General features: G+C 39.5%; 1 protein-coding gene across 1 annotated transcript in view; it reads left to right on the top strand.

The window, feature by feature from the left end:
* Nucleotides 1-27711, top strand: part of LOC130915209 (calpain-7-like) — a 39623-nt gene that overhangs the window by 1299 nt on the left and 10613 nt on the right. The window contains exons 3-19 of the mRNA XM_057835075.1: nucleotides 7621-7729; nucleotides 11249-11415; nucleotides 12323-12390; nucleotides 12463-12690; nucleotides 17020-17106; nucleotides 17181-17307; nucleotides 17385-17470; nucleotides 17547-17640; nucleotides 17708-17854; nucleotides 20221-20327; nucleotides 20481-20601; nucleotides 20665-20809; nucleotides 22178-22277; nucleotides 22352-22487; nucleotides 22552-22627; nucleotides 22705-22850; nucleotides 26509-26571. Coding sequence (XP_057691058.1) covers nucleotides 7621-7729; nucleotides 11249-11415; nucleotides 12323-12390; nucleotides 12463-12690; nucleotides 17020-17106; nucleotides 17181-17307; nucleotides 17385-17470; nucleotides 17547-17640; nucleotides 17708-17854; nucleotides 20221-20327; nucleotides 20481-20601; nucleotides 20665-20809; nucleotides 22178-22277; nucleotides 22352-22487; nucleotides 22552-22627; nucleotides 22705-22850; nucleotides 26509-26571 — 2007 coding nt within the window. The remainder of the gene's footprint in view (nucleotides 1-7620; nucleotides 7730-11248; nucleotides 11416-12322; nucleotides 12391-12462; nucleotides 12691-17019; nucleotides 17107-17180; nucleotides 17308-17384; nucleotides 17471-17546; nucleotides 17641-17707; nucleotides 17855-20220; nucleotides 20328-20480; nucleotides 20602-20664; nucleotides 20810-22177; nucleotides 22278-22351; nucleotides 22488-22551; nucleotides 22628-22704; nucleotides 22851-26508; nucleotides 26572-27711) is intronic.

The raw sequence follows: 27711 nt of genomic DNA, 5'->3' as shown, positions 1-27711 counted from the left end.
AAAATAGCCCCTCCCCAGGTGGGGACACCGGTTGACTAGAGAGCCCCCCGGGTGCCAGGGTAGAAAAAATAAAAAAATCATAGCTAATCTGTACCCACAGATTACTAAACTGTACCCACAGTTTAGCAATCTGTACCCACAGTTTACTAAACTGTACCCACAGTTTACTAATCTGTACCCACAGATTACTAAACTTTATTTCTCTTTTCTAATTTCATTATTTTACGGAGCCCCCCGGGTGCCAGGATAGAAAAAATAAAAAATCATAGCTAATCTGTACCCAAAGTTTACTAAACTGTACCCACAGTTTACTAAACTGTACCCACAGATTACTAAACTGTACCCTCAGTTTAGCAATCTGTACCCACAGTTTACTAATCTGTACCCACAGATTACTAAACTGTACCCACAGATTACTAATCTGTACCCACAGTTTAGCAATGACCCGGAAACTGTAGTCACCAATGTTTGGCGGGGACTCCAAACGCCGAGGGACCGACCAAGCAAGTACCTGCACCTTTTGCCCTCGGCGAACAAAGGGGTTTTAAAAGGTAACTATTGCACATTTTCTTTGGTAGCCGTCTACATTTTCAGGTGTCATCAATCAGTATGGCATGTTGTGTGTTAGTAGCCGCTAATGCGGCTACTAAAAATAGCTAACTGACAAATGAACACTACTTGGATTAAGCACGAACGGACATGACAGCAGCACAGAAAATGTGCAAACACAACATGCCATATTGATTGATGACACCTGAAAGACGCCTACCAAAGAAAACGTGCAATAGTTACCTTTTAAAACCCCTTTGTTCGCCGAGGGCAAATAGTGCAGATGGTTGCTCGGTCGGTCCCTCGGCGTTTGGACTTGGATTCCCAGCCAAACATTGGTGACTACTGTTTCCGGGTCATTGCAAAACTGTGAGTACAGATTAGTAAACTGTGGGCACAGTTTAGTAATTTGTGGGCACAGATTAGTAAACTGTGGGTACAGTTTAGTAAACTGTGGGTACAGTTTAGTAAACTGTGGGTACAGATTAGCTATGATTTTTTATTTTTTCAATCCTGGCACCCGGGGGGCTCCGTAAGATAATGAAATTAGAAAAGAGAAATAAAGTAAGACAAGTGGTAGGTAGAGAAAAAGGAGCTAGGAAGATAGGAAGAAGAATGAGGGAAAAAAATCAATATATTTTAAAGGAATGTTTGTCTTGGACAATTGTCTCCTTTACATGTCCACTACTTGACCAAAAGTAAATCAATATCGTAGCAACCAGAGTGAGAAAAAAAATCGGTTGATTTTTAGGGAATATTTTTGACATTTTTTGAGGGACAGTTTTTGTCCATTGCATATCTACTGCTTCACCAAAAGGACATATGGTAAATGAGTTTACCTGCAGTAGATATTGGCCTTTCTTCACCAGCTACTGCAGCAACTAGAATGAGAAAAAAAATCAACTGATTTTTAAGGAATATTTTTGATTTATTTATTTTTTTGTCCTTTACTTGTCTACTACTTCACCAAAATAACATATACGGTCAAATATTTCAGCTGCAGTATATGGTGGCCTTCCATTGCCGGCTACTGCTGCAACCAGATTAAGAAAATATAAATACATTGATTTTGAATGAATATTGTTGTCTTTTTTTTATGACAGTTTTTGTCCTTTACATGTCTACTACTTGACCAAAAGGACATGTCATTGAATTGAGCTCCAGTAGAGTGTGACCTTCCACTGCCAGCTTCTGCAGTAATCAAAATGAGATTTTTTTTTTTTTTTTTAAATTAGGGCTGCAGCTATCAATTATTTAAGGAATCGATGAATCTTTTAATTAGTTAGTTCGAATAATTGAGTAATCGGATTGGGAACATTTAATGTGTTGCGGAATAAATTTTAAGAGATGTAAAACAAAGGCTTGCTGGGATTGCACTTTCAAAAGAGCATTAAAAGTAAATATTTTTATTTATTTATTTATTTTAAAAACCTGTTCTGTTCAGCTGTTTGACACGGAGAATGGAAGTCTAAGTGCCTGGATAGTCTGAACAGTTTTGATGTTTCACATTGAGAGTCTGACATACTCCCATTGTGATCATTCACCATACCTCGTTTATTATGACAAAGCAGCGAACAGGGCGGGGTTATGGGGGAACAGAAGAAAAGAAACACGAGAGAAGAAAAGAAACACAACAACAAGAAATACATTGAACGCCTAACTACACTAACTACTAATATGTTGGTGCTTTTGTCAGCTAAATGTATTTCCGGTTGACACCATGTGGGGGGCCTATTGACCAGGGAAAGAGGGGAAGGAGGTGGGTGAGTCTATAAGCTAAGTGATAGAAAGGGGTAGAGTGTACACAAATCATCTCTGTGATCTAGAACCCAGTAATCGTGTGACTCCCTTGTGAGTGTAAGCCCGTTGGCGACCGACCCTACACCGCCTCATCGCCAATCCCGGCACCGGGACCCCCCGCCCGAGCCCGCCCAACCACATCTAGCTGCACGCGAGCCCCACCGGGCACGCAACAGCCACGCAGACAAGCGGAGACGCCACGCGGGCGCCAACACAGGGCCGCAGCCCCCACCCAGCCAGCCCGGGGAGGGAAGGGGGGGGTCAGCGCAGCCCATCCCTCCTCCTGCTGCCCAGCAAAGGAGCCCTCGTCTCCCCCCGGAATCCAGGGTGATCCCCCGGGACACCCGCCCGCCCATCTACCGGCCGTCAGGGATGGCAAGAGGGGACGCACTACCAACCCCACGCCCATCCCCAACCGCGTCCGCCCACCCGGGCCACGAGCCGCTGCCGCAGCCCCCAGCCAGCACGGTACGCCACGGGGCCCCCAGCGGCCCACCAAGCCCATGGCAAGGCGGGGTCCCCCGCCGTAGCAGGCAACATCCAGCCGATACGCTGCCCCCCAGCCAGCGATCCGCGTTGGAGCACAGGGCGGATACCCAGTTAGAGAAGAGAGGGGAAGGCGGAGGCAGGAGAATGCCGAGGAGCCGCCGTGGGGCGATGCAAGACCGGGGCCCCGACCTCCCCACACTCCCGCGGCCGGCAGCCCAAGCAAAGAGGATGCCACGCCTCGGGAATCATGCCATAGATGAAAAAAAAGTGTGGGACCCACCTACCGCCCTGTTACTGTGGCTGCCAGGTTCCCGGCTGGCAGCCATAACCCAGCACCGTGATGGGATTGTGAGGGGAGGGTAGTGCAATACTGCAATGTATGCATTAAAATAGGAGAGCTTGGCTTGGGGCAGTGGGACCGCAGCATGGAAATTCAGCCAATCTGCCCGTCCCACCGCCCTTTGCCATTGCCCTCCTGTGGAGTATGATGTGTGTGGTGCGTTAAAAAAAGGTGCAGGGATGGCGGGGCCTGCTGTGAGGAGGTAACCGTGAGGCATCTCCGCCCCCACCAGTTTCCAACCACGCCACAACCTTGGTGTGTGATGCATTAAAAACAGGGGGGAGCCAGGCCAGGACTGTATGGCCCCGTCCCAACTCTCCCCGGAGAAATGAATGAGTATGTAAGTGCCAGGATGAAAGATATTTGCAGTGTAAATAAAATTCTTGATGTTTTTTTTTTCAAACTACAGAATTGCACTTTCATTTCACAAGAGCAATAAATACATTTAAAAATAAAATACTGGAACTTAGCCTCAAACGGTCCAAAAATAATAAATTAGCATTAAAGTACAACAAAAGAACAATTGGCAACTTGCCTAACAAAAGTCTGCTAGCTTAAATGCTATAAAATGCTAAGTTATTTTTTGTTTGTTTGTTTTTTTAACAATGTTCTTAACAAATTGTTCAAACACATATTCCACAAAACACAGCAAAATATACCTCTAAACTAAAATGCGACTGCATAAATAATCGTATTAGCTCAAACAAAACTTGAACAACCTTATGCTGGTCTTAACAGGAAGAAGCTGGATCCACCCATGTCAGATGAGTTACGTCATATTCACTGTTGCCACTAGAGGGCAGTGTATCCACCCAAATCAATAAATACTAAATGCAAACACTTTCAAAACAAACCATTGCAACGACACTCTAATTAAACGAATCTTTGAAGCAGTAACATCGGATTCAAAGTTAATCGATTATTTGTTGCAGCACTATTTTTAATGAACACTTTTGTCATTTTTGGACAGTTTTTGTTCTATATTGACGCCCTCATAAAGTGATGGCTGTCAGTGGCAGTCAATGCCAGGGAATTAGGTAATTTTGGGTCATTTAAAGAGCATACGACACCAGAAAAAAAGTCTTAAATGGCATTATTATGTGAATTAGAATCATATTTTGAGACGATTCGACCATATACAACAATTTAGCAAAGTGCAGATGACGAGAAATTAGTCTTTTAATCTGCCGGTTAGCCACGCCTACAATTATAGGGCTTTAGCGTCCCCAACAGGTGGATGACGTCAGCGGTAGACTAGGCTCATCGGTTTTACTATTCAGCCCACTGAGGGGGAATTGTTCAGGACGAGGAAAACGAGACGAAGAGAGCTGCAAAATGTCATTGTTTCAGTCTCTCTACTCCCAATATTTTTACAGGATATTCTTTTTATCCAAGTATTTTCCCCAATAGCTATATAAATGGCTTGAGAAGGACCAGTCAGCCCGTCGAGGGGGAACTATTCACAATGAGGAAAACGCGACCAAGAGAGCGGCAAAATGTCATTGTTTCTGTCTCTTTACTTCAATATTTTTACAGGATATTCTTTTTACCCAAGTACTTTCCCCAATTGCTAAATAAATGGCATGGTCATGACAAATAACTTGTGCTAAATGGAATATAAAATAATAAAAATCCATTTATTCAAGACGACATGGCAAAATTACTCCATAATGGTCAAAACAGTCGACTTTACCTTTACTGTCACACCTGCCGAACGATATTTTATGACACATAAATCGGACATATGTCATTTCCCTTCCCCGGCTTCGGAGAATGTAAACAGACCAGAAGGAGTGACAGCTAGCCGACATGCTAACCCGAACCGAGGGATGTTTCTAAGTCTTCGAAGTGGAAAATCACACATAACTAGCCTGGATTATTTGACATGATGACCCGGTTGTCGAGTTTCTTTGCGGATCGGCAAACCGCCCGGCGGAGAGCAATTTACAGTTCGTTCCCTGGAGGAGGGTGGCTGGAATTGTTGTGTAGCTAACGTGCTAACAGCTAACTGCTAATGAGCGTGAGGATAGCTTTTTACATGCCTATCAATGATCAAACGTAAGTAGTCCTTTATTTAAAGGAATTTTATAGTGTTTACTTTGTAATCACTGTATTCGTATTTGACATAATACAAAACAAGATGTTTACTCACTTCCTTGTAAGTCCAATGGTCCCACAGTAAATATCCACGGTGAATGGGAACCTTTTGAAACTCCAAAAAGGCGCATACGCCTCTCCCGCATACAGAATGATTTTTCTGCAGCCGTTTGGCTGGCGTGATGCAAAAAATAAAAGTATTAATCCCCCAAATCAGCTGAATCCTTCGTCCTCATACACAACAGTACACTGTAGCGTGAAGAGGACGTCTTCTACCGTACACGTCACAGCGCCCTCCTCCTCAATGCGAGACCGAAGCCGGAAGTCACTCATTTTCCTGGCGCGGGATTCAAAAAACTAAATAAATATAGCGATCGCTTCCACACACATCCAAGCGGTCCATATCATTCAGGAGCATAAAATACCGCGTGTATTATGAAATAAACATGCTTTTTCGTGTCACAAGCACTTTAAAGTCTCACTGGAACAGCACCAAACAAAAGTTCCAGCATCATCACCCAGTCCAATGCAGAATCTTGACTCTTGACACCTTGACCAATGCAGATTCTTGACTCTTGACAAGGTGATGATGCTGGAACTTTTGTTCGGTGCCGTTCCAGTAAGATTTACGAAGATGATTGCCTGAAAAACACATCAAAATTCCCTCAGTCCTTTATGATTATGGGGCTGCATGTCAGGCAAAGGCACTGGGGAGATGGCTGTGGTTAAATCTTTAATAAATGCACAAATTTACATTAAAATTTTCGACAGCTTTCTTATCCCTTCACTTGAAAACTGTTAAAGTATTCCTTGGAGAGAGACTCATCCAGTCAATGTCATGGCCTGCAAATAGCCCAGATCTCAACCCTATTTAAAACGATATCTCGATTCTTGGCAGGAGCATATCGATAACCTTTTGGGGTACAAAGTTTCACGATATATCACCATTTCGATATTTTGTCACACCCCTATTTCCAATGATGTATCATACATGCATATAGGACAATTTTGAACTTTGGCCAAATTGGGGGTCTCAGAGCGGAAATTCAAGTGTGTTTTCCGCCATACACAGTGCCCTCCATAATTATTGGCACCCATGAAAAAGATGTGTTTTTTAGCTTCTAATAATTTTTAAAAAATTCAAATAATATGGGACCTTAATGGAAAAAAAGAGAAAAATGCAACCTTTAATACAAGTGCATTCATTCAGTGGGGAAAAAATCCTACACAAAGAAAAAAAATATTTGACATCAAATAATGTGTGTCACAATTATTAGCACCCCTGGTGTTAATACTTTGTACAACCCCCTTTTGTCAACAAAACAAGGTCTGGGGACTGAGATGGCCATGGGAGGAGCTTGATTTTGTGTCTGGTGAACAAAACAAGGTCTGACCAAAGCACACGGTCCCAGTTGAAGCCTGGGACCGTGTGTATTTTTGTGTGAGACCAAGATTGAGCTTTTTGGCAACAAACACTCTAAGTGGGTCTGGCGTGCCATGAAAGATGCGCATGCTGAAAAGCACCTCATACCCACTGTGAAGTATGGGGGTGGCTCAGTGATGCTGTGGGGCTGTTTCGCTTCCAAATGCCCTGGGAACCTTGTTAGGGTGCATGGCATCATGAATGCTTTGAAATACCAGGACATTTTAAATCAAAATCTGTTGCCCTCTGCCCGAAAGCTGAAGATGGGTCGTCACTGGGTCTTTCAGCAAGATACTTACCCTAAACATATGGCCAAATATACACAGAAATGGTTCACCAGACACAAAATCAAGCTCCTCCCATGGCCATCTCAGTCCCCAGACCTTGTTTTGTTGGCAAAAGGGGGTTGTACAAAGTATTAACATCAGGGGTGCTAATAATTGTGACACACATTATTTGATGTTTTTCTTTATGTGGGATTTTTTTCCCCACTGAATGAATGCACTTGTATTGAAGGTTGGATTTTTCTCTTTTTTTTTTTCATTAAGGTCCCATATTATTTGAATTAAAAAAAAATATTAGAAGCTAAAAAACACATCTTTTTCAGGGGTGCCAATAATTATGGAGGGCACTGTACATTTGTCGGGACGGTAAATTAAGCCGCAATCTTTTGACGTTGAGTTTCCGTACTTGTCCTCTACATATTACAACTGTGATTTAGTCGCAAATGTAGCTTTGAGGCATTTTACGAGCGTGTAAGAGCTGAATATCCAAAACTAATTTCCCTGAGGGAGCCCACCCAAGGGATTAATAAAGTGTTTTGAATTTAATTTAATTGTGATTTCGCACATCTCGCCAATTTATATTCACTGTACATGAAAGTGTCAATAATTAATTACAATACGTGACTTGTTCTCCTCAGGAGGCCGCCCAAGCGCTTATCTACGCTGGCATGGCGGGTTCCAAGCTAGACGGCATCCAGGACAAAGTGAACGAGTACCTGGATCGAGTGCAGACACTTCATAATGCTGGTAATATCATGTAGAACACATAACAAACTACTAGTCTGAGTATGTATTACAGTATTAGTAACACCCGTCAGACTGGAGCTCAAGCAAGTGTTTGCACACTGAGTAATTGACTGAATTTTTCCATTACGCTATGGTTTCATGTTTGGGTATGCGTAAGCCTCAGGAAATGGGTGTGTCTGGTGCCATTGTGTATTTTCAAATAAATAGTCAGCTCTTCCTGTTGAAGTTTTGCACGGGAAATATTATTTTCAAAATAAAAATACTGACATTGCTTGGGAAAATTGCATTTATATTTTTAGCTATTACCTTATTAGCAGCAATAGACATCGAATCTATTTGGACCAGGACGAGCGAATGAACGAATTGTCAATGGCAGTAAACACTTCAAACAATGAAAAAATAAAATAAAAAAATTATTCACCATCGTGAAGTATGATTTGACGAGTTGTACCGGAGTGAGGATCGTATATTGTCTTTAATACGTTTGCAGAAAGTAAAATTACAAGCCTGCAACCCTTGTGACTTAGGGCCCAAATACACCAGATGGATGATTGTTCCGGTTCCGGTCCGGCTTAGTGTTGACTGCGTGCCACGCAGTACGTCAACAACAGGCAAATCATACCGGCTGCGGTCCGCCAACTCCGTTCCCTCGTGAGCGCTCGCTATAATATGCCATTTAAAACAACGAAAAACACACGGAGTCTATACTCATCAGAGAAGCAGAGAGAGAGAGCACATTTTTTCTTTGCATATTGATATTTTAGTTATGTCTGTCTCTTAATTCCAGATTGACTGGATCATGTTGAGATCGGGGCTCCGTGTGTGTGGGGTAGGGGGGCGGGACCCTATTTTTCCCTTGGTTGTGTCGGTGCGTTTATATCTTTGTGCACATTTAGAATTTATGGCACATAACATCTGATAGAGCTGTTATAAACAACTGTTAAATAATCTGTAATATTTATCAAATGGATAGCGAATTCTATACTACACAAACTAAAAAACAGCGTACTTGGAATTGGTGTCTCAACACTGCAGATTCCTGTGCCCTGCGCAAACTGTTGTTTTTTTTCTATGAAGAGTCAAGTGAAATGTAGGAAAGAAAGAGAAACATCTTGAATAGACCACCAGGTCGAAACTTGTGGGTGTCTCTTTATTCTCTTTCGTACTTTTCCCCCTCGACTCTGTATACAAACCAACATTGTGTGTGTGCCGGGCACGAGAATTTCTGCAGTGGAACCACTTCCAGATACGCTGCTTTTTTTTTCTCGCTCAAAGTTGTCAGCACGTCGTGTGTTTGATAACATTGCCAGAAAAACACACAATATAGGACAACTTGCACCTTCCCTTTTAATGCTGTCCGTATAATAACGATCTGCTGCATCGTATATCACTATGTGACTTTCCACCTCCATGATGAAACGTTCTTCGTCCATGTTTGTTGGTGTTTAAACCGTGAATAAGCCACTGGGCTGTTACGTCCAGGCCCAGCTCTGCCCATTTTGTCGGATGCGTGTCCGGCAAAAATAGAAAATAGCCTATACCATCCGGCGGGCATGCGGCACGCCGGAGGTGGTTGGCAGTCAATCTGGAGCACTGAGGCGGCCGGTATACGTTGAACAATAGGATATAATGGGAACGGATTGGCTCCGGCGCTATTTTTTACCGGGGTCGGACCGGAACCGCAACGATCATGCATCTGATGTATTTGGGCCCTTATACTGCCTTCATGTGGTGTCGTAAATATGGTAAATACCACTTGTCGAGTGGAAAATTGCATGTGAACGCCCCTTCAAGTTGTATCATCTACTGGAAAACTGGGATTTTGTTATAATACCTGAGTATCCCAAATGTGTGGACCAGTTAGCAAGTGGTAAAGATCATCTTTCCTACAGCATTACTGGTCAGTTTAGAACATCAGCTGTGCTTAAAGTGACATCTGTTTTATGATAAATCAATTTGGAATCAGTTATCTGTCTGTGGAGACCTGGACCATTCAAAAACCGCCACTGAACAAATTGCACTTACTCACCTCATAACAGACAATGAAAAATAACAGCGGGTCATTAAATCAATTGTCATTAGAACTCATGGGTTAAAGTAGGGCTGTCAAACGATTAAAATTTTTAATCGAGTTAATTACAGCTTAAAAATTAATCACAATTCAAACCATCGATAAAATATGCCATATTTTTCTGTAAATTATTGTTGGAATGGAAAGATCAGACACAAGATGGATATATACATTCAACATACGGTACATAAGTAATGTATTTTTTTATTATAACAATAAATCAACAAGATGGCATTAACATTATTAACATTCTTTTAAAGCGATCCATGGCTAGAAAGACTTGTACTTTTTAAAAGATAAATGTTAGCACAAGTTATAGAAATTTTATATTAAAACCCCTCTTAATGTTTTCGTTTTAATAAAATTAGTAAAATTTTCAACCAAAAAAATAAACTAGTAGTCCACCATTGTTGATGTCAATAATTACACAATGCTCATGGGTGCTTAAGCCCATAAACTCAGTCGCACCTAAGCGCCCGCAGAGGGCGACAAAACTCCAAAAACATTGCACACGGACACTTGGATATTGCACTGTGCTGTCATTTTAATCTGTTTGAGCGGGGCATGTGCGTTAATTGTGTCAAATATTTTAACGTGATTAATTAAAAAATTAATTACCGCCCGTTAACACGATAATTTTGACAGCCCTAGTTTAAAGGTAAAACTAAAATGATCACATAACAAACTACCTCGCATGTCTAGCAAGTAATGAAACGACGAACAGTAACTGAAGAAAAAATGATCACAGAACATGAACTATGAACCTTAATTACATTTGGAGTGACGTAATGCATGCTTGGAGGCATGAGGCACAAACCCCTATATTATATTGGACTTCACGTGGAGGAAATTTACAGCATTCCCCACCCAAAATCAAAGTTGGTCCCCCATCAGACGCAAATTTCTATAAAAATGACAATCGTTTGTGCTACATTTTTTTGTGCGTGTTTGCGCTGAAAAAAGTTTCATTTGTGCTGCTATTGTTTTTGAAAATATTGAGATATTCGAGTGATGACGTCAATCGCAGCCCTTCTGTGGCGGCTAACGGAACGTACTAACTTTCTCAATAATAGAGGGGAAAATGGGGGGGCTGGTTGACGTCAGATTGACCTATGAAATAACTGTAAATGTCTTAAAAACGACAACAGCATAAACGAAACTTTTTACAACACAAACAATTGACATAATTTTGCTATAAATTTGTGTCTGATTGTGGGCCAACTTCATGGAGATATGGAAAGCTAGACAAAGTAGTGATGGCAAACTAAAGTTTCTTGGAGCAATATTTGCACATGACTCAAAGCTTGATGGTGGTTTATTTGCTGTATGGCACCATCAAGTGTTGAGAATTCTAGGGCAATTTGTTGAAGAATTATGTAGAAATAACAGCTTCCCCAATGCTTTAATTATTGACCATGTGATAAAATGCCTACTTTTTCCCCTTTTAGTGAGCTCGGCGGAAGCGCAAAAGAGTGACCCGCTAAAATCCCCTCATCAGGTGGACCTAGAGCGTGCCCACTTCCTGGTCACGCAGGCCTTCGAAGAGGATGGCAAGGGAAATGATGACGAAGCTGTGGAGCTCTATACTCAGGCCGTTGAGCTGTGCATCAAAACGGTTGGTATGCTTACCTGTAGAGGTGGGAATCTTTGGGCATCTAATGATTCGATTCCGATTCAGAGGCTCCGATTCGATTATAAATCGATTATTGATCAGGCATGCAAACTTGCCACCTTTCGGTGAAATTTCGCCATTTTGAAATTAAAATGGGTCATTCTTCTAAATCACGTCGATCCGAGGAGAAAAAAATGGGGCGGGGGTTTGGGGGTCTGTCAACGAGCGAGTGAAACCGTTAACTTCAAAACCATATTCCATGCTCAAATCTACGTGTCTTTATTTTTGTTTTATTTTTGTGTACCGTTACACCCCTAATGGACACCCTTTGAAAAAACATGTGATGCTTCTCTAATTTGTGTAATGAACAGCACCTGTTACTAACCTGTGGCACATAACAGGTGGTGGTAATAACTAAATCACACTTGCAGCCAGTTAAAATGGACTATAGTTGACTCAACCTCTGTCCCGTGTCCTTGTGTGTACCACATTGAGCATGGAGAAAAGACAGAAGACCAAAAAACAAAACATGATCAGCTCATCAGCAAGCTCTGCAGGAGCCTGATAACGATCATGATTATTTGATTCAGGTGTGTTAAAGGAGGGAGACATGGAAAACAAGCTGGATAGTGGCACTCGAGCACCAGGGTTGCTGACCCCTACTATAGCGGATGATGAGCGTGAGTCTGTGGCTGCGAGTCGAGGCGGTGTGTCCTGTGTCGGCCCCTCGTGTCTCTTGTCTCTCTGACCCGGAAACAGCGTGTCAGAGAGTTCCCCTCCGGAACACAGCATCCCCCACATTAGTACCGTGGGTAAATTATTTGAAGAGGATGTAGTGGTCACTACAATATGTCTATTCCTATTCTTCTAACTAGTGTTCCTCATGTGCTCTCTTCTCGTGTGTTGACAGTCCAACGAGACATCTGACCAGGTGTTGCAGACCAAGCTGAAGCAGTTGGCACATCAGGCTCTAGACAGGTTGGTTTCAAGTGATTGTGAAAACTTCTCAGAATTACATGGTACGTCATGTGTTGAAATAATGTCCTTCAGAGCCGAAGGTCTCAAACAATCACAGTCCAAATCCGGTCCGTCGCAGACCCAGGAAAAGCCGGGACCCTCGGGCGTGAAGCCCGGCACGTCGGGACCCGTCCGGCAGTTTTTCCCACTGGGTCCCGACTTTAGCCTCCACGACCGGCCACAGCCTCAACCGATGAGGGCGGTCCAGTCCAGTGAACCGCATGGTCAGCGATACACGTCAGATGAGATTGAGGTCCTCAGGTCCGTCTCTCCTTGTGTTCTTCTACATGTGTTACTTCCCTTGTTCGTGTACATCAGTTCCTTTTGTTATTTTTACTTCTTTGAACATTCTTATTCTGTACTTGTTATTTTATATGTTCCCCTTTCGTTCCTTTGCGTGCGCTCTATTAATACTTCAACGTTGTCCTTATGCTCTTCTACATGTCTTCCAAACTTTTCTTCATATGTGTAACTTATATTTTTCTACATGTGTTCTTGTTACCTTCGTGAAGTTGGCCCCCCATCAGACGCAAATTTACTGTATATAAAAATTATGTCAATTGTTAGCGAACGAGATGTGTTTACGCCCCACGGAGAGCAACGGCTGCAGGATATACTGTAAGGTTGTCTTTGATTGGCATAGCGTGATGTCGTCAAAACACTGGGAATTAATGTCAAATAAGATTTTTTTTTTTTTTTTAATCCACGCATTATTTTTACTTGTCCCACCGGGTCAGTGGTTGGAACATTCTGGTGGCCCCGAAGGTTTTAAAAGTACATTGGGGTCATGTACAGGTAGTCCCTGGGTTACGAACGAGTTCCGTTTCTACGCTGGCGATATAACCCAAATTTTTGCGCAAGTCGAAATTAACCCTTTAAGTACCCCTACAAAATAACTTTCCAAAAGTATTGTACTTTGTTTCATGATGGAGGATACACTGCCCTCTGGTGGCAGCGTTGGGTCTGGCTTCACTGTCGCCTTGTATGACTGAGAAGCAGACTCAGACCTCTGACATGGATAAAGGATAGCTGTGCTCTGGTCGATTAGGAAATTAATCAACATCTATTTTGATAACCAATTAATCGTTTAGGCCAGACATGTCCAAAGTCCGGCCTGGGGGCCAAATGCGGCTCGTGGTCAGATTTCATCCGGCCCCCAGCCTCTGTCATAAAATCAATAACGTCTGGCCCGCACACAGACTTAATAAATTCATCAGCAGTACTGCTACAAGCATATGAAGTAGCTTTCACACTAAATGCTGCTCCTCATTTACCCACTAAAAGGGAGCAGCACTCTAAGCAACATTACCACATGTGACCCTTACCTCCCAATTTTCTAAAATGGCGACAGTCAACAAAAAAAAGTTGACTGCAACGGCTGGCGCTTCAAGGATAGGTGGAAACTGGACTATTTCGTCACTAAAATACGCAACGGCTGTGTATGCCTCATTTGCAAAGAGACTCGCTGTTTTTAAAGAGTTCAATATGAGGCGATATTACAAGACACGCTGACATGTACGACAAGATTACAAGGTAGATAAGTAGCGAGAAATTGAAGCAACTTGAAGCTAGTTTAATTTCACAGCAGCAGTATTTCGCAAGAGCCCGAGAGTCGAAAGAGAACGCCACAAAGGCAAATTGCAAAATTGTTGAAATTATTCATAATAAAAAAAAAATTAAAAAAATAGTAGTGCTGCAACGATTAATCGATTAACTCGAGTATTCGATTAGAAAAAAATATTCAAACTAAATTTTGTTGCTTCGAGTATTCGTTTAATTGAAGTGGCATTGTAATGGTTGATTTTAAAAGCGTTTGCATTTAATTTTACTGATGAGGGTGGATACAATGCCCTCTGGTCTGCCTCTTTTCACATGGCTGAATCCAACTGCTCCCCGTTAAGACCAACATAAGCTAAGTTTTTGTTTGAGCGAATGTTTTTTTAATGCATTCTTAATTTAGTTTGTAGGTATATTTAGCCGATTTTTGTGGGAATATGTGTCTGAACCACTTGTTAAGAGCATTGTAAAAATAAAAACTTTAGCATTTTATAGCATTTAAGCTAGCAGACTTTTTCTATCCAAGTTAGCCAATTGTTCTTTTGTTGTACACAGATCCTCATTTAAAAAAAAAAAAAATATCGTTTGAGGCTCAGCTCAGGTGTTTGAATTTTTCATGTTCCTTATCCGATTACTCAATTAATCGACTACTAAAATATTCGATAGTTGCAGCCCTATAATAAAGCAAATATCACACACAGAACGGCTTGCTAAAATTTGCTTAAATATATTGTTCTACGTAAAGGACGTCAGCCAAGGTCAGCCGCCCACATTTTTACCACACCAAATCTGGCCCCCTTTGCAAAAAGTTTGGACACCCCTGGTTTAGGCCCTTTTTCACCTTAAACTTGTCTAGTCTTGAAATTATAACATACGTACTTATAAATTCTCAGTTGTAAATAGCACCAGATTTCTTCATTAAGTTTTTGTCAATTCAAACTAGGACATGAACAAAAATCTGCTTTTACTTTGGAAAACAACAATTCACATTTTTGCCCATTTTCGGACATCTTACTGTCCAAACTAGCCTCTTAATTAGGCTGCAAAAACTAACCAATAAATGTATGATTAAATTAGTTGCCAATGAATTTGATAATCGATACAGTTATAGACTACAGTTAAGTCAGGAAGCTGGAATGAAATATTATTTTTGAAGGAAATATTCATCCATTTTGTCATGTCATGTTGTTTACAACATGGCGAAAACAACTTCAAGGTAAATTGTGAAGGTAATTGAAAAAAGTGACATTTTTCCAATTAATCGATTGTGAAAATAATCGTTAGTTGCAGCCCTATTTGGCTCACATACGGCTGTAAATTGTTTCAGCTTATATATGTTTGTTTATGTATTTGTAATTAAGTTTACAGCTACAGTATGTGGAGTTACGTGTGAAAAATGTGCTATTAGAATTAGGGTTTCGGGTCCGATCACGTCATTTTCAAAGTATCGGAATCGGCAAAAATATATCGGGCATGCCTTTTTTTAATATATATATATATATATATATTTTTTTTTAATTGAATCGTTTTCTAATTGTATTTAACGTTACAGACATAATGTGTTACAGTCTTCCAGAGTCTTTAGTTTAAGCTTAAGGTTGGGGCGAGAATTAATATTTTTTACATTTATCACGTTACAATATCTAACGCATGCGCTGCACGACCCACTCACGCATGGTTGCGTTCAATCTCTAATGGCGCCGTGTTAGCCATACAGTATATAGAGCTAAAAGGCAGCGTAGAATGAGTAGAGTGAATTTTGGCAGCCTTTGGAGCCTTTTTTTTTTGAATGGCTAAAGCCTTACAATCCCTTTCCCAATGATTAGAATAATCGTGGGAAGCAATGTGGGGAAGAAATGTAGTAGTTGATCTTTTTCTTAATACACTATGTTATTTCCCAACGCAGAGAAGATATATCAATTGGTACCATGACGCACAGTCATGGTTGCACTTCCCATCATGCATTTGGGCAGATGTTAAATGGCTACAGTATCATTTACTGAAAGCTCAACAAATACACTAGATGGCAATATTTAGTCAGAATATACAAAGTCACATGTATCCTTTAAGATTACAAGTCTTTCTATCCCTGGATCCCTCTCACAGAAAGAATGTTAATAATGTAAATGCCATCTTGAGGATTTATTGTCATAATAAACAAATACAGTACTTATGTACTGTATGTTGAATGTATATATTCGTCTGAGTTTTATTCATTTTTTTCTTAATGCATTGCCAAAATGTATATGATCGGGAAAAATTATCGAGAATGATTGGAATTGAATCGGGAGCAAAAAAAAAGCAATTGGATCGGGAAATATCGGGATCGGCAGATACTCAAACTAAAACGATCGGGATCGGATCGGGAGCAAAAAAACATGATCCGAACAACCCTGATTAGAATTGTAAATATGTTAGCATTCGTAGCATTTAAGCTAGCATACTTTTGTTAGGCAAATTGGGCTAACTTAATCTATTAAATTTACATATTGATCAGACTAGATGGACGTTTGATCCCCTACTGTTTTATGTCAAGTGTTTCATTGTTAAAATGTGTGTCGTTTTGAACATAAATGTTCATATGTGTGTTACAGCATTACAAATGTTCAAAAGTGAAGGAAGTAAAACGCTACAAAAAGCACAATTGCCTTATTTGGTGTCTGCCAAGCTGAACAATTTCATGTTTACTGAGGACAGAACACGTCATTTTAATAAAGTAAAAAATAAGATACTGTGAAGTACAATGAGGTACTGTTTATGCGTAAAAACAACTGGAGACAAAATGGCGGACGAGACTATGGCGTCGTAAAGTCGATATCGCGTAAGTCGAGTATGTCATAACCAGGCGACTACCTGTATATATGTTTCATATATTCTTTTTTTTTTTTTTTTTTTTTTTTTTTTTTTAGCTTTTCCTTATAGCCTTATGAGTGCTTTATTCTTCTACATATTATTCCACCCTTATATTTGTTCGACATGTTCTCCTCTTTCAGTCATTTTTTTCTGCCGTTAATATCCCCGCTATGTTTACAGGAGCACGTCGACAATCAATGGGATCTCCTTCGTTCCCTTCATGAGCGTGGACCTCAAGGAGCGCTTTGCCTTTCCCGTGCCGTTCTCGTAAGTCAAATCTTCAGCCTCTGTTCAAAGTCGGAACATCTTTTTTTTTAATCGCTAAAAATTATTTTCACCAGAGACAAAATGGGCACGCTAGCTCTGTCGCCTAAGCAGAAAGCCATCTTCTCCCGCTGGGTGCGACCCGATGAGTTCTGCAACAGTCCCACCATGATCATGTCTGTATCCAGCTTCAGCATAAAGCAGGTCGGCACTGACTATGCTCTTTCCATCGCACTCAATGCCTTTACTTTAACCTAAAAAAAAATCGCTTTGACATGCAGACGGTGGTGTCCGACTGTTCCTTCGTGGCCTCGCTCGCCATCAGCGCCGCCTACGAGAGACGCTACAACAAGAAGCTAATCACCAGGTAGTAGAGGACAGCAAACATGAAGTGACAAGCTACCAAAATACACATCCTGACGTGGCATGCTGTTGCGTTTTAGCATCATTTACCCTCAGAACCGACGTGGAGAACCCGAGTACAATCCGTGCGGGAAGTACATGGTCAAGCTGCACATCAACGGCGTTCCCAGGAAGGTAATGTCGACGAACGCACAAAATAAAAAGACGGAAAGGGACAACGTCAGTGTGTCGCTTCACCCAGGTGATCATTGATGACCTTCTGCCGGTGGACCGCAGCGGGGAGTTGCTATGCTCATACTCCAGCAACAGGAACGAACTGTGGGTATCTCTCATAGAGAAGGCTTACATGAAGGTGATGGGAGGGTACGACTTCCCAGGATCCAACTCGGTAGGTGGCTCGTTTTGTTTTTGTGTGTAGGCCTGTTAGTTGATAAAGTTGTAGATTTAGGTCATTTTCAGTGATCATTTTTAATCGATCAAAGGTGCAAATCCAATCTTGATGGTTTTCTAGGTGTTTATTAAACTCCAATTCAACTTTAAAGCAAAAAATAAACAACTAAGAAAATGACACATAAAATACATGTTAGCTTAATGCTAATAGACGCGCTACAGAAAATCTGTATCACGTCGCAGTTTTTTATCTCTCAGAATAGACGCAAATTAGAGCAAAGCATTTGCTCTTTGTACACTGCCAAGTTTTATTCTGCTACTATTTTGTGTTACTGTCAGTATTTCTCTGCCAATGGCCAAGGTGCGCACACAATGAGAACCAAGGAAAATTAAATATTTCTGCAATCTAGGTCTTTATCATCCCTAAACATGCATATTTTTTATTTTAGTTTACTGAATCATGTATACCAGAGGTCCCAAACCTTTTTCGCACCACAGACCGGTGTAATGTTGGCCTTCTTTTCACGGACCAGCGATATGTGGCAGAAAATATAAACACGTCGGGGCTTAAAACGAACATTAAGTGCAGGAAAAATGTAACTCACCATATGTTGAATCATGAAATACGCTCAAACGTGAAAGGTTTCTTGTCTTTAGCAACGCTACGAGGTATGATGGTCTCAGTGCAGTCGCTTTTATTGCCTCGTTTGCTAGCCTTTAGCCACATATGATGCAGAATGGACTTAGTTGTAGGCTCCTCTTCTGGCTCAGCAGGTGGCCTTTTCCCCGTAAAAAAAGTTGTCCAAGATGTCTGTTATTCAGTCATCTTTGCTAATGTGTGGGCATATTATTTCTCTGAACACATATGATTCATTATCAATGACAAGCACACATAGATATAAAACAAAAATAGATGTTAGATGCTAGCTCCACTTCCTATCCATAGTTGTCTTGAGTTCATTTTGTCCACATTTACAGATTAGGAGAATTTTTCTTTTATCACAGACAATTGTTTTAAGTTATAAGTAAGTTTTATTTACCTGACATGTTTCGGTGACTACTTCCTCCTTCATCAGAGAGTCTCTGGTTTTATTTGTAAAACTGATTCGAAAACAAAAGAAAGCTTTTAATACTGTTGATTTTAATGGAGGAGGCAACGGGCTACGTAAAATACGTAGCTGCTTATATAGCTACATTAGCCAGATGTAATAACACGACTTATGTTTAGGACTATTCTATCCATCCGTCATCTACCGCTTAATCCGGGGTCAGGTCGCGGGGGCAGCAGAAGACAGATGTAATTTAGTGTTTTAATTACCTGGTTTTGACTGGTTAGGGAACCGGCGCATTGTGTCAAATACGCGGCACTTAGGTACGCACTATTCGGCACTTGTATTCCATGAAGCCGGAGGTGTTTAATCATATTGGTCGTGCAGCCACCTTTGCATGATATAGCTGTGTTGCAAGTATTGCACTGAGCTGACTGGTCATTTTTCTTTGTGAAATTGAGCTTTTGACTATTGAGCGCCGCCACACCGTGTCCATGGTTGAAATCAAGCTGCAATGCACAAACACACGCTTTATGTGGCTTCTTCTTCGTGGTTTTCGGCAGCTATTTTTTTCCGTTTGGCGGTCAGGGCACCGAAACATGGAATCGAAATGTCAAAATTCAAACAGTTCCGGGAGCATCGGAGTGTTGGTCCCGGATCCCGTAGATGCTCGATGCCCAACTCTACAGATGAGTGTCACGTCAATTGTTGGAGGTGTTGCTTCCCCTGGCAACCACCCTCTGCAAGCATGTCTTGCACGTCGGCTGTCCTTCCTCCTCTAAGCCGTGAACGTCTGTCTCTTTACGGTAGCCGAAGTACTCCCATACTAGCGACTTTTTCTTTTTTTGGGTGGGGGGGATTAGTGACATCCGGAGGGGGAGGGGTGTGCGCTGCCACTCCAAGCCACGGATTTCTCGCTGCATTTTTTTGGGCATAAAAAAAAAATTTGTTCATCCCATACTACGTTATGATGGAAAATGTTAGTGGTTTTGAAACAGTGATGTTCTCATAGCACAGTAAACCTTGAAACCGGTAAACGGCACACGCCTAGTTGGGAGTCATGAAGGAAGGTTCTGGTCCACCTCAAGAAATCGTGAAACAGAGCGAACGTGATAAACTCTTCCAAGTTTGATGCTGAAGGCGAGCATTCGATTGATGCAATTGGTCTGCAAAAGCACATTTTCTTGTTATTGAAATATATTTACACTGAAAACTTCATTATAAATGTCCAACAGGTTGATATTCCTTAAGTTTGGGAATGTGGAAAAAAAAGTTTCAGTCAAATGATTTTTTTTTTTCACTTTAATCCATGTAGAACATCGATCTTCACGCACTCACCGGTTGGATCCCCGAACGCATCGCCATGCACTCAGACAATCAGTCCTTTAGCAAAGACGACACTTTCCGCATGCTCTTCCAAAGGTGAACTTGGTTTATAAACTCTTTGTCTACCATTGACGGCGATGGATGTCCAATCCATTTTGACTGGGAATCAAAATATATTGGACCTATATTGTCGTCAATGACAGCCAATCAGTTTTTCTTAGTAAATTGAGATTTTTGGTGTGTTCGAAGGTTCCACAGGGGCGACGTCCTCATCACCACAGCGACCGGCGTGATGACTGAAGAAGAAGGGGAGCACTGGGGCTTGGTGCCAACTCACGCCTACGCCGTCCTCGACATCAGGGAATACAAGGTTCGCTAGCCCTCACGTCGGATCTCCGCAGAGGTCTTTTTCGTGACCATCCGCTTCTTGCAGAACATGAGGTTCCTTCAGCTGAAGAACCCGTGGAGCCACTTGCGCTGGAAGGGGCGCTACAGCGAGCGCGACGAGAAGAATTGGACGCCAGAGCTTCTCAAGTACCTCAATTTTGATCCCAAGACGGCCCAGAAGTTTGATAACGGTACTGACTGCTACTAACAGATCAAATATTAGGCTGGAGTTGAAACATATGGAGGACCAGGAGTGGACAAATTTCTAATAAGTTAAATAAATAAATGTTGAAATGGATTTAAAAAAAAAAAAAAACTATATGAAAAAAAAAGTTTAATAAATAAATAAATTTTTAAAATACTATATATGATGTTTAATAAATAGGTAAATAAAGTTAAAAAATATATATATATATATTGAGATGAGTAAAAATGAGTAATTAAATTTGAAAAAAAAAAACAAAATAACAGTTGAAAACAATAAATGGAAATTGAAATAAATGTATAAAAAATTAAAAGTGGTAATAAAGTAATGAAAATTATAATAAAAAAAGGTGGGCATGAGTGATGACATAAATAAAGTTAAGATTAATCATTTTTTAATTAAGTAAGCGTTGGACTGAATAAAAATTTGAATGATTAAACATTTAAATAAATAACAATTAAAATATACAAAAATAGAAACAAATATTTACCGGGAAAAAATATAAAAATAAAAATTTATAATTAAAAAAAAATACATAAATGCAAATTAAATGTATAAGAAAATAAATGTTAATATACTTGTTGAAATGAATAAAAATGGAAACAAGTAAATAATAGTTGACATGATTAAAAAGCAATTGAAATGTATAAAAAACAAAATAAAATACATTGAAATTAATTGAAATAACTGTTGAAATAAGTAGTAAATAAATAAAAATTTAAATAGATAAATGTATAAATTAGGGCTGTCAAACGATTAAAATTTTTAATCGAGTTAATTACAGCTTAAAAATGAATTAATCGCAATTCAAACCATCTCTAAAATATGCCATATTTTTCTGTAAATTATTGTTGGAATGGATTGTAAAATTTTCAATCAAAAAATAAACTAGTAGCCCGCCATTGTTGATGTCAATAATTACTTACACAATGCTCATGGGTGCTGAAGCCTATAAAATCAGTCGCACCCAAGTGCCAGCAGAGGGCGGCAAAACTCCATAAAACACAACAAGTGAGCGTTTCACTGTACTGTCATTGAAATTTGTCTGAGCGGGGCATCTGCGTAAATTGCGTCAAATATTTTAACGTGATTAATTTTAAAAATTAACTAACGCCCGTTAACGCAATAATTTTGACAGCCCTAGTATAAATAAAAAAACAAAAATTTAAAATTTAAAAAATTTTAAATACATAAATGAATATCAATAATAGACTAATAATAATGCAAAATTAGCAAGTAAATATATTTAAAAAAATAAGCATCCCAAATATTTTTTTACTTCCATTTTAAATTGTCATTTTAACTACTTTCCATCAATTATAATTAATTATTTAAAATCATAAAATCTTTACAGGTGTGTTTTGGATCGCCTGGGAAGATTTATGTCAGTACTATGATGTAATTTACCTGAGTTGGAACCCCGCCCTCTTCAAAGAATCCACCTGCATCCACAGGTTTGCGTCCAAAAACAACAATTGTAGTCCTTTCTCCGCACGCTTACTTATCTTGTGGCGTTTATGTCATGCAGTAGCTGGGATGGAAACCAAGGCCCGGTCAAGGATGTTTACAGTTTGGCCAACAACCCGCAGTACAAGCTTGAGGTGCAATGTCCAGCAGGGGGTGCTGCCGTATGGGTGCTGCTTTCGAGACACATCACGGACAAGGTCGGCTCAATGAAGGTCATATTTAGATCAGAACGTATCATGAGATTTGTCTTCCACCTTTTAGGAGGACTTTGCGCAAAACCGAGAGTTCATCACGCTGGTTGTTTACAAGACCGACGGAAAGAAGGTTTACTATCCAGGTTGGCATAAAAAGGACACTTATCATCAGATCACATAGATAAGATTATGCCTAATAATTCTTTGTCCACCTATCCAGCCGAGCCGCCTCCTTACATTGATGGAATTCGGATCAACAGCCCTCACTACCTGACAAAAATCCGTCTGACCAACGGCGGGTCGCACACCTTCACGCTGGTAGTGTCGCAGTACGAGAAGCAGAATACCATCAACTACACGCTGAGGGTAGGACGTGCCACCAAGGCCTTCCATTTGATAAAAGTCAAAAGCAGCCAATGCGTTTATGCTAATGCAAAATGTTGTCGAGATTTTTCAGGAGGTATGACATTTTTTTATAAGTGCTATTTTAATATGCATGGAGACAACGCAAGCATGATGAACAACAATTGATTGAAAAAATGTTCAAACTATGGGTTACTAACCCAAGGGTTTAACAAAATGGCACCCAAAAGAAAATGTAATGTTAGCAACCGTATATTTATTCAACCTGTTCTCTATTTTATTTTTATTATAAATGGCCTTTCAAGATGACATGTCTGTTCTTGGTGTTTTATCAAATTTCCCCCAAAAATACGACTTATACTCAAGTGCGACTTATACAGGTAGTCCCCGGGTTACGAACGAGTTCCGTTCCTAGACGGAATTCACCCTTTATTAAGTACCTCTACATCTGAGAATAATAATCCAATAAATCCAGAGGTATTGTATTTTGTTTAGTGATGGAGGAAACACTGCCCTCTGGTGGCAGCGTTGAGTCTGGCTAGACTGTCGCCTTATGACTGAGGAGCAAACTCTTGTCTGACATGGATAAAGGACAGCTGCATAGGCGGAGTTTGACTTTTGGGCCTGGGAGTTGGGGCACAATATGTTGATGACCCCAAAACGCAGTGTCATCATTAAACTTACAAAAATATTTAAAATAATAAGTTGACAATGAGCGTTTTTTGTTTCCCATCATTCATGAGGGGAATTCTAAATCAGGCTGCTTAGACAATATTTTTCGCCAATATCGTCATCCATTGAATTTGGTATGCCCGCCGGTGTCGTGCCAATGTTGTTACCCCAGTCAAAAATTGTATCGGGTTGTATTGGGTGGAGCCATATGGAGGTAAATTTGTGTCTTTATCATTCAATCCCAAAAAAAGTTGCTTCAATTATACCAAAAAAAAAAAAAAGTTCAATCAAAAGCTTCAATCAAAATATATATTTTCAACCAAAAAAAGTCACTTCAATCAAAAAAAAATGTGTTTGAATGCAAAAATAAATTTGAAAATCAAAAAACTCAACAACAAAAAATGCACGTGAAATCTATTTTTCTTTGATTTATTTTTATTTTTTATTTTTTTAGTTGAAGTCATTTTTTTTTAAACACCATTTACCATTTGATTGAAGCATTTTTTGATTGGGGTTGATTAGCGTTTGGGCCACATTTTGGCTAGGACATTTTTCTCTTTATTTTTCAATCAAAAATAAGTTGCTTCAAAAAATATAGATTTTCAAAAGAAAATTCACTTCAATCAAAAAAAGAAAAATTTCAATCATAGAAAGTTTTTGAATGCGAAAAAAATATTTGAGATTGAAAATTTTGCATTTGAACACTTAATTTTTCATTGCATTATATTCATTACATTCATTGACTGAAAATGGTTCAAGATTAGATGAAATGTCTTGTTTTTTCATGTATATTTATAATTGCTCTTCACCTAAAAATATATTTGTTTGATCCGATTACTTGATTAATATATAGAATTTTCAGTCGATTACTCGATTACTAAAATATAGATAGCTGCAGCCCTAAAATATAGCGATTGCTTCCACCCACATCCAAACGGTCCATTTCATGCAGGAGCATAAAATACCGCGTGTATTATGAAATAAACATGCTTTTTCGTGTCACATGCACTTTAAAGTAAGTGTAATGTTATTATACGTTTCTGTTGAATTTTATTTTGTGCGCTGCATATTATTTTCTTGTGCGCTGAATATGTGCAAGCAGTGCGCGATCGGTCCCGTGCGCAGCTTATAGGGAACCATAATGACACGGGTAAATCCCGCGTCAACCTTACATGGAAATTTACCGGGATGTAAGTCTGAAAGGGGCTTATGACGGAAACAACACTGAGGTGGAGCAAACAAAACTGAGATCAGAAGATGTCACCTCATGTTTCGTCCATATCACGAATGATCATTTTTTTCCAAAGAAACCCATTTGAATGTGAAGTCACGATTAAACATCTAAAAGGGGGAAATCACCATTGGGATTTTTGGAATGGTCAACTTCTTCCAATCGGTCGAGGCGGAAAATATTTCCGAAAATAAATCAGACCGATGCTAAATTCATTGTGCAAAAAAGCGGGAGGGGGAATTTATGTTCTGAACAGAGATGATGCGAAAACTCACAAATCCTCCTTGTCCGATGACATTTGTTCTGCTCTACTTGTGCTTTGTTGTTTTTGCTTCTGAACTTTTATTCACGCTGAAAAATTCCGAGATTTGCGAAGTGTGTCCCTTGTGTAACGGAGAGGTTTTTCTTTTGTTTTGTCTACTTTTTTCACCAAGCCAAAATTGCTGTTAGTGAAGTAAAATGTGTTATGATGCTAATTGCTAATATGAATCACAAGTAGCGTAATTTCCGCACTATAAAACGCACCTGACTATTAAGCCGTACAGACCAGAGTTGTTAAGAGCATTGTAAAAAAAAAAAAAAAATCAGCATTTTTTAGCATTTGAGCTAGCAGACTTTTGCTATGCAAGTTAGCCAATTGTTTTTTTGTTGTACTTAGATCCTCAATTATTATTATTTTTTTATATCGTTTGAGGGCAAGCTCAGGTATTTTCATTTTGTTTTAAATGAAAGAGCAATTCTGCTGAGTTTGAAGAAAAATTAGGGAATTTTACTTTGCACTTTCAATACAGCATTAAATAACAATACAATCTTTGCAAGCCTTGGTTTTACATCTCCTAAAATTTATTCTGCAACGCATTAAATCTTCCTAATCTGATTACTCGATTATTCGAACTAACTAGTTGATAGATTAATTAGGCCTGCAGCTATCGATTATTTTAGTAGTCGATTAATCAATGAACTAGTTTGTTCCAATAAGCAAGAAATCGGATAACATTAAAAAATTAAAATACCTGAGCTGAGCCTCAAACGGTATTAAAAAAATAAATAAATGAGGATTTAACTTCAACAAAATAACAATTGGCTAACTTGTATAGCCAAAGTCCACTAGCATAAATGCTATAAGATGCTTTTTTTTTTCAGTGCTCTTAACAAATGGTTCAGACACATACTCCCACAAAAAAAGGCAAATAAACCTGCAAACTAAATCACAAATGCATTTAAAGACCATTAGCTCAAACAAAAACTTAGCTTATGTTGGTCTTAACAGGGAGCAGCTGGATTCAGCCACGTGAAATGAGTTGTGTCATACTATCGGTTGCCACTAGAGGGCAGCGTATCCACCCAAATCAATAAAACTAAATGCAAACACTTTCAAAACGATTACAACGCCATTTTAATTAAACAAATGCCTGAAACAGCAAAAATTCATTTGAATGTTTTTTTCTAATCGAATTACTCGAGTTAATCGATTAATCGTTGCAGCACGAGTATAATCGATGACTAAAATAATCGATAGCTGGATCCCTAATAATTATACCTGATAATGTGAAAATACATTCCTTCAGAAGACTGCACCCCCTCGGGGCAATATCATCCTTCATTTTTTTAATGAGAAAACATGAAGCTTGTTTCTCCCAAAAAATCCATACATAAGTTGCTATGTAATAAAAGCCACTGGGTTTAGACGCAAAGAAAAAAGTAGTGGTTTATTGTCCAGAAATTATGGTAATTTTTGTGTGTGTGTTCTTTTCACAGGTGTACTCCGGTTGCAAATTCAACTTCTCCAAAATCCCAAATCCCTTCACACACACCAAAAGGGTACGTCATCACCAAAACACCCACAAATGGATGGACAGTACGTGTTTGGGTCCAGGTTTTCGGGGGTTGTATGTATTTTGTGTGGGCTTTTTTTTGTGTGTGTGTGTGGGTGTTTACAATTTGTGTCACTATTTTTTTCCTTTTTAGCATGTGTATGAAAGTTTTTTTTGTCTATTTATGCTTTATGTGAGTGTTGGTGTGCAGTTGTCTGAAAATTGGGTGTTTCTGTTTTTGTCCTTTTCTGTGTGTGTTTGCTTTTTGAGTCATTTTGTATACATTTGTGAGAGTGTTTTTTGAGTTTTTACAAAAGCTTTTTTTTTTTTGTGTTGTGTATTGAAATGTGTGTTTTTTTTCACATTTTTGTTGTCTGTGCGTATATATTATGTTTTGGGTGGTTTTGGCTTTTACGTGTATTTTGGAGGGGGGTGGGGGGGTTGGTTGTTTTTTTCGTGTGTGTCATAGTTTGTTTGATATGTCCTGCGATGTGTCTTTTTGTGCATGCGTTTTGGATTTTAAATTTTTTGTAGCTTCTATATGTTTAAAGTGTTTTTGTATGTTTGTGCTTTTTCTTTGTGTTTGTGATTTTTGCGGGGGGTGTGTGTGTGTTTTGGCTGTTTGAGCGCTGTGAGGTTTTGTGTGCAGTTATACGAAAATTGTGTTTTTGTTCTTTTGCCTCTTTTTGTATGTATTTATTTTAGGGCTGTCCAAGTTATCGCGTTAACAGGCGACAATTAAGTTTTTAAATTAATCACGTTAAGATATTTGACGCATTTAACGCACATGCCCCGCTCAAACAGATTAAAATGACAGCACAGTCCACTTGTTACTTGTGTTTTTTGGTGTTTTGTCGCCCTCTGCTGGCGCTTGGGTGTGACTTTATGGGTTTCAGCACCATGAGCACTGTGTAATTATTGACATCAACAATGGCGAGCTACTAGGTTATTTTTTTAAATTAAAATTTTACAAATTTTATTAAAAGTACAACATTAAGAGAGGTTTTAATATAAAATTTCTATAATTTGTACTAATATTTATCTTTTAAGAACTACACGTCTTTCTATCCATGGATCGCTTTAACATAATGTTAACGCCATCTTGTTGATTTATTGCTATAATAACAAATACAGTACTTTTGTACCG

This window comes from Corythoichthys intestinalis, chromosome 4, assembly GCF_030265065.1.
Source record: "Corythoichthys intestinalis isolate RoL2023-P3 chromosome 4, ASM3026506v1, whole genome shotgun sequence".
Taxonomy (NCBI): Eukaryota; Metazoa; Chordata; class Actinopteri; order Syngnathiformes; family Syngnathidae; genus Corythoichthys; species Corythoichthys intestinalis.
Note: the sequence above shows the minus strand (reverse complement) of the source record. Positions and strands in the feature narration are given on the sequence as shown.